The 8,072-nt window shown below is 36.5% G+C and overlaps 1 protein-coding gene across 1 annotated transcript; it reads left to right on the top strand.

Moving 5' to 3' along the window:
* The first annotated feature begins 3,217 nt into the window (after window positions 1–3,217).
* On the top strand, window positions 3,218–3,718 carry LOC149166778 (S-adenosylmethionine decarboxylase proenzyme-like). The gene has a single exon (XM_089430254.1). The coding sequence runs from the start codon at window positions 3,218–3,220 to the stop codon at window positions 3,716–3,718; it is 501 nt and encodes a 166-aa protein (XP_089286380.1).
* Window positions 3,719–8,072: the final 4,354 nt, after the last annotated feature.

The following is an 8,072-nucleotide window of genomic DNA, read 5'->3' as shown; positions in this document are numbered from 1 at the left end:
GCTGATCCAAACCATTGTTTGAAGGTTGTGGATGATAGACCTCTCATACCAACACCTTCTGAGGATGACCTATTTCAAATAGGTGCAGACCCTCTCACTTGCGAAAGTAATAGGGAGTTGGATTTTGGATGTGGAATGGTAAACTGCAAGACCGTGACTACCTCAAGGATCTTAACTTTTAGAAGTTATATGGTGATGATGCCGGACCAGATTTGGGAAATGCCTCTGAGTTTCATAAACTCATTTGCATTGATGTTCTTGGTGAACTTCTGTCCAGACATATGTTTTGCAGTTACCATGGTGAGCTCATATTTGGTTGAGCCTCACTGGATTGGTGCCAAGAATCTTCTAAGATATCTTTGGGGCACAATCTCTCATGGATTGAGATACACTGCTGAAAATATGAAGCTGCATGATTATTCGAATGCTAGCTAGGTAGGTAGTGTGGAGGATCACTAGAGCACTTATCAGTGCTGGTTCTCTTTGGGTTCTGCTTCGGTGTCATAGATGAGCAGGTAGAAGAATTCGGTTGCCATAAGCACTGTCATGATCGAATAAATAGCTATGAGTATGATCTCGTATGAAGTTGCCTAGTTGTGGAAGCTCTTCAGTGAGCTGTCTGTACATATGATGCATACCACCGTGATCCTCTATGACAACCAGGGGGGATTCGATTGTTGAGGAATCCCGTATTCGATGATTGCTCTAGCAGATAGACATCAGATACTACCTTACAGTAAGTCGATGAGAGATGAGGTTCCATCGCATTGAGACTGATGTACAAGTCGCAAAATTTTTTTCAAAGCCCCGGGGAATGGTCAAATTCTTGACTTTTCGAGAATGACTTGGTGTTGTTTAGAGACCCTCTTATGAGGGTCATGTATGATACACACATTGAGCTCTGGGAGCTCCACGAGCGTGCAGGGTACTTCTTGGAGCGACATACGACCACATGGTGATTCACCCTCCCCTAGTGGTGCGCTATGTACAGGGTGACAGGTTCAACCTTCTCCTGTGATACCCCATGGCGACTGATAAACAAGTATATTTTAGTGGTGACAATATAATTTCTTACCATTCAACGGATCTAACAATAATAAAATTAGAATATAGTATATAAATTCTAGCTAAACTGTATTATAACATTACCATACCTGTCAGTTGTCATTCATTCCCATTCCCACCCTAGCCCTATTTATTACCCTACTGGGTTCTGACTTATTCTCTCATGGATCTAATCGTGATGATGAACAACAGAGGTTGGTTCAAAACGTTGATTACAATAAATATGATTGCGATGACTTCGAAAGATAACACCACATAGAATATAGATCACATAAGCCTCAAATCAATAAAGTGCCATTCTCAACAACAGAAGTTGAATATGTCGCCACAACAACAGTAGCATGTCAAGCAATTTGGATGAGAAGGAAGTTGAAGTATCTATGCCACAACCAAGATCAAACAACAACTATTTTCTACGACAACACTTCCACAATTTCACTATCAAAGAACTCTGTTTTTCACAAGAGGTCTAAGCACATTGATGCTAAATATCATTTTATTAGAGAGTTGATTAACAATGATGAAATTGTGTTACATCACTGCAGGGCACAAGAATAGTTTGCTAATATTTTCACAAAGCCATTGGCAAGTGAAAATTTTGTTTATCTCAAAGAATTTGGGAATTGTGGCAGTTGTGATTGAGGGGGAGTGTTGGAAATATTAATCTCAACTACTGCAGTTAATAAACTGACAACAACCATACTTTCCCAGTCGATTCTTGCAGGTTGCGGATTTTGTTTGCAGGCTGAAGGATAGAAGTTCTGAGCAAGAGTACGAAATACACGTCAGATAATTAAATTCAAAAGGGTATTTAATACAAAGTTTGTCAATATGTATGGGCAAGCATTCACTCCACCACTATTATTTTCAGTATGCAACCTTTGTCTTAATGTTTTGTTCAATGATGCATTAATGTGTCAAAAATGTATGTTTGATATATATCTATTGGTAAGTGCATGGAAACAAGTTCTTACATAGTTTACTCTTGTTACTCCCCAACCCCTGGTGAAGTGTAAATCCCCCTAAACCTTTATTTTCTCCATTTATATGTATTTCATGCAGTAGAAATATAATCCAAAGTCTTATTGTGTTTCTCCAAGCTCTTACTCTATTTTTTATTCTGTTTTGCTGATTTGCTGCAACTGGGTAATTGGCTTGCAACAACTAGAGATTAGATTCCTCTCGTCTCCTCTCCTCTTCCCCTGTAAAATTCTTCAACAACTATAACCCATAATCTTGGGAAAATTTCCATTATTTTCCAACCTATTACTACGCTTTAAAGGGTGGCCTAATTGGCCTGATGTCTGTTTCAATTATAAATCTCAATGGTTTAACCAATGATAGAGAGAGGGTGGTTATACAAATGTATGTGTTTGAAATATAAGAATATGATTAGAGAGAGGGGAGTCGTGTGTTTCAATTATAATTTTCATGAAAGATAATGAAAAATAGTAAATGAAAGATTAAATGGTAGACAAGTATATTGTATATTGAACTACATTTTAATAAATTAATTAAGAAAATGAAATTCAAATCACGGTCGTATATATCAGGTACATTTATTTTTCTTACTGTGGTTATTTTTACTATCGAGTTTAAATAGTGTATTAATTTTATAACTGTTATTTTTAGTATCCAATTTTATAGATTTGTAATTTCCTTATTAAAATTTAGTTTATCAAATTCTATTTATATCAAGGTCCCCGGAGTCCAGCCGGCGATAAACGGCTCAATCAGCGATACCACGTGGTTTTTCATTGTGAGCCACAAACTAACATTCCTCCCCAGCGGCCCAATTGTTTCCGGCCTTTATATATAGCGATGTTTGCATGACCATGCTCCATATCGCTGGGAAGTATTGAATCGTCTCGCTGTCATTTCAATCCGAGGAGAAATTAATCGTTTTCGGTTACTTTCACAAGGGTTTATTGGTGTCATCTCTTAGTGTTTATTGGTTTCGATCATAAAATCTGTTGGAGTTCGCCGCGGAAATCCCAATGGAGACAGCCCCAGGATTCAATCGGCACCGCTTCTAAACGTTAATAGGTTTTTAACATTTTCTTTTCGTGTCTTTAAAGCTTTTTGCTGGTGTTTTAGAAGTCTCGGGTTCGCAGTGAAAGTTCGATATGTGAATTTGAAATGTGCGGCAGAAATGACGGTTAAATCCGGTGTATCCAAAATCCTTCCAAATTCGAAGATCTGCGATTATGAATTTGACCCATGCGGGTACTCCATGAATTCAATTGAAGGACCAGTTTTATCTACAATTCATGTAACGCCTGAGGATGGATTCAGTTATGCAAGCTTTGAGGCGATGGGATGTGATCCTAAGGATTGCGACCTGGAATCATTGGTGGAGAGGGTGTTAAGTTGTTTCAGGCCTATTATATTCTCCGTTGCAGTTCATGTCAATGCTGGTACGTGTCAATCTTCATGGACCAAAGCAGTTTGTGAAATGATAAGCGAACAGGAGCTTCCAAAGAAGGGTAGTGTTGTATATTTCACTTACAGAATTGACACTGCCGCGCCTCCGAGATCCACTCTTCTTTCGATTGCTTTCGAAGAGGAAAGTAATGACAATGATAATTTGCAGGTAGAAGAGAATGAAAAGAAGAGTATTGCATGCAAATATGTGCAAGTTTGGACACATTAAGCTTCATTTGGCTGGACTATTGACGTTCTATCATTTGCTTCATACGAGGGAATCCATCAGGGTCTGCGGCATTACTCTATTTTCGACGGAAATCGACATGTATGGTGCAGTTTATTATTCGCCGCGAGCGGGGGAGGATTGTAGCGTCGAGTTTACTTTTAAAAAATGTTTGTGATATTTAAAAAAACATGTTGGAAAATTGAAAAAAAAAAAATGTAGTTGAAGGTAAATTTTGAAGTTTATTGTAATGGAACCTTTTTGACACGAGGTGATAAAGTTAATAATAATAATATAGTATGTGTTAGAGTAGGGAAATTTGTGTTTTTTTGTAAGTAAATGGGTGTCATTGATATGTTTTTCCTTCATGAGGTTATATATATATATATATATAAAAGCTTAGCATTTTTTTTTTAAATGTTTGGGATATTTAAAAAAACATGTTGGAAAGATAAAAAACAAAAAATGTAGTTGTAGATGAAGTTTATTGTAATGAGACTTCTTTGACACTAGGTGATAAGTTAATAATAATAATATAGTATATATTAAGAATAATATAGTATATATTAGGGTAGGGAAAATGTTGGTTTGTGTAGAGAATGTTTGAGATTTATATTTAGTGATTTTCTTTTAATTTCAGTTTTATTTGTAGATTTAGAGTGTTTTTTTTGTCACATAATATGGGACATTTGGTAGGTTCAATGTTTTTTTTAATTCAATTTAAATTGTATTATTTATTTTTTATTTTTTTTAAATTTTATATAAAATTATCATTGAAGTAAATTATAAACTAGTTTTAATTTAATATGAAATTATATATATATATATATATATATTTTTTAATTTGATATAAAATTATCATTGAAGTAAATTATAAACTAGTTTTAATTTAATATGAAATTATAATTTCGTGTATTAAGTCTTGGTTGATGTAATCAAAAGAATTAATAGGGAAGAGGTGCAAAATAATAATCTAAAATTACTTTTTCAACACTCTTTTGGTGATGATAAAAAAATGTTTCCGCAAACTCTAGTATGTCATAGAGAGGGGTACCCTACAAGACTAACACTAGACTAAGAGACAATAATGGGGTAGTGGCCCATTATCACCACATCTAAAACCCCTTGCTCTTTATTGACTTTAACCGATGTCCTCATATGTGAGAAAGTCACCTAATGGATGTTCTACGTTTTTAGGGTACAAGGTGACTCAATAAGGATTTCTATAAGGGAGACACAATTTAGGTTCAAGGCTCTAATAGGAGGAAATTCACTTTGTTGATAGAGACCTATTTGATGTAGCACAAGACATAGGGTTTGATTGATGAGTTTAGTGTTGGTATTATGGCATAAAAGATAATCCAAACATAAAGATTTCCATTTTTCATGGTTATGTGCTTGGGCGATGTTGTATCTTGGAGCATGCTAGTGGGAATAGGGGCAACTGAGCATCGGGTAGAGTTTAAGGGCTTAAAGTAGATTGAATCGAAGGTGAATTACAATTCATAGTCATATTTTTATTTTGTCAAGGTTAAGGACCACAGTGGGAGTATTAACTCTTGTTGGTGTCAGGCTAGGCAGTAACTCTCCAAGGGCAGAAAAACTGATTGGTGTGTTTATTCCATAGGTATGTTATTGTTTTATACATTAGTAGTGATTGTTCAGTTCATCTTCCGATGACTGTTCACATTCCTGATTTATTTATTTTACAAATTCCCCAATCATGAAGATTAGGTGTCAACATTCCCCCCCCTTAACGTGAAGGGATTTTGGTGAGTCCAAGCATCATTCTGAATCGTTCAAGCTTTTCCTTTCCAAGTGCTTTGGTGAAGATGTCTGCAATTTGCTCATTTGTGGAACAATGACGGAGATGGATTGTTTTGGCCTCAACATGATGTCGAATCAGATGATATTTAGTATTGATATGCTTTGTTCGATCATGGAACTTTGGATTCTTGGCCAAGTTTATTGCAGAAGTGTTATCAATCATGAGTGGAGTTGATTGTACTTGTTTTACCTACAAATCTTCAAGAATTTTCCTGAGCCACACAATTTCTTTCATTGCTTCAACTGCTGCCACGTATTCTACTTCAGTTGTGGAATCTGCTGGAACTGATTGTTTGCGTGATCTCCAGGAGACAGCTCCTGATCCAAGACTCATAGCATATCCTGAAGTAGATACCCCAGTTTCTTTGTCTCCATCGAAGTCTGAATCAGAGTATCCAATCAAGCTGAAGTCGTCCACCAGTGTATACTTGATTCCAAGGTCTTGAGTTCCCTTCAAGTACCTTAGAACTCTTTTTGCAGCAGACCAATGTCTCTCACAAGGCTTTTGCGTGAACCTGGAGAGGATTCCAACAGTAAATGAAATGTCTGGTTTGGTAGTAGTGAGGTAGATGAGACTTCCTACAAGCTGTCTATACTTTGTTGCATCCTCAAATTCCTTTCCTTCAATAGATGTGAGCTTTAAGTTTTGTTCCATTGGAGTAGAAAGAGGATTGCACTCTGTCATGCCAAATCTGTTTAACAAATCTCCAATGTATTTCTTTTGAGAAAGAAATATGGATTTTGGATGTTGGGTTACTTCAATGCCAAGATAGTAATGAACATAGCCCAAATCAGTCATTTCAAAACTTTTCCCTAATTCCTTCTTTATGGATGCAATGTAGCTTTCATTGTTCCCTGTCATTAAAAGATCATCTACATATACCACAAGATACACAACTGTTTTGCCAACTTTCTTGACAAATAAAGTTGCATCATCAAGATCAAAATGATTGAAGTTGAGTTCCAGAAGATGCTCAGTTAGTCTTTCATACCAGGCTCGCGGTGCTTGTTTGAGGCCATACAAGGACTTCACAAGTTTGCATACTTTATGTTCATGTCCTTTCACAGCAAATCCTTCAGGCTGGGACATAAAAACATTCTCTTTTAGATCTCCATTCAAGAATGTAGTTTTTACATCCATTTGATGGACTTTCCAACCGTTCTGAGCAGTTAGTGCAAAGAGTGTCCAGATGGTGGCCCATTTTGCTGTGGGGGCAAAAGTTTCCTCATAATCGACCCCTTCCTTCTGTGTAAAGCCTTTTGCCACAAGCCTAGCTTTGTGCTTGTCAAGTGAACCATCAGCTTTGTACTTGTTCTTGTAGACCCACTTGCAGCCAATTGGTTTGGTTCCAAATGGAGGATCAACCAGCTTCCAAGTGCCATTCTTTATGACAACATCATACTCCTTTTGCATTGCTTCTTTCCATTCATCATGAGAAGCAGCTTCTTTGAAGGAAGTTGGTTCGAAATCTGTAGACAAGTTCAATTCACAATCATAAGTAACATCCATATCAATAGGTAAATTAGAGTCATCTACATCACCTCCATTTTGTCGGTTTGAATTTCTGGTTCCTGTTTTTCCAATTTCATCAGGATGAACACTTTCAAGTGTCTTTGTCAGCCACTTTGGGGGACCTTTCTGAGATGGTCCAGGCTGCTTTGTTGATTGAGTTGGGACTGAATCAAGATTGAGTCTCCCAATTCTATCAATTACATCACTTAAAGCATCATCCGTTGTTGGAGTTTCATGCAGGGGAGATTGTTCTTCAGAAGAAGATTCCACATGTTGATCTAGTATAGGAATCCCCCCTTCAAGATGTGGAATCTGATTATCAAATTCTTGAAATGATTTCGTTTTTGTGAATCTATCCAAGCGATCAAGTTGCCGCTCAACAACATTGTCAGATTTGGATGATTCCAGAAAAATGACATCTCTAGATACAACAAACTTTTTATTTACTTCATCATAGAGGCGGTATGCTTTAGAGGTGTTTGAATACCCCAGGAAGATACACTTACGACTTCTAGCACCAAGTTTGTTTCTATGTACCTTTGGTATCAAAGCATAACAGGTGGAACCAAAGAACCTGAGATGTTTTACCGAAGGAACATGTCCATACCACAATTCATAAGGAGTCTTGTTTCTTATAGCATTAGATGGACATCTATTCTTTATATATGCAGCACATAGAACAACTTCAGCCCAAAACATTATCTTTACATTTTTGAAGAAAATCATGGATCGTACCATATTCAAAATTGTTCTATTCATTCTTTCTGCTACACCATTCTGTTGGGGATTATAAGGTACAGTTGTTTGATGTTTGATCCCATGTTGGCGAAGATAGTTTTCAAATTCATTTGATGTATATTCTTTTCCATTATTAGTGAGAATAGACCCAATATGAGATTGTGCATCATTTTCAATCCATTTATGAAAATTCTTGAATGTTTGAAAAGCATCAGATTTGTTCTTCAATAAATAAACCCAACACACTCTAGTGTAATCATCAATAAATGTCATGATATA

Source organism: Pinus tabuliformis, chromosome 5_1 (genome assembly GCF_031772625.1).
Source record: "Pinus tabuliformis cultivar Carrire ecotype Pingquan chromosome 5_1, CPIR1, whole genome shotgun sequence".
In the NCBI taxonomy this organism is placed as follows: domain Eukaryota; kingdom Viridiplantae; phylum Streptophyta; class Pinopsida; order Pinales; family Pinaceae; genus Pinus; species Pinus tabuliformis.
Note: the sequence above shows the minus strand (reverse complement) of the source record. Positions and strands in the feature narration are given on the sequence as shown.

Coding starts and splice junctions, on each gene's coding strand:
- LOC149166778 (XM_089430254.1), top strand. CDS start 3,218: ATGACGGTTAAATCCGGTGTATCCAAAATCCTTCCAAATTCGAAGATC.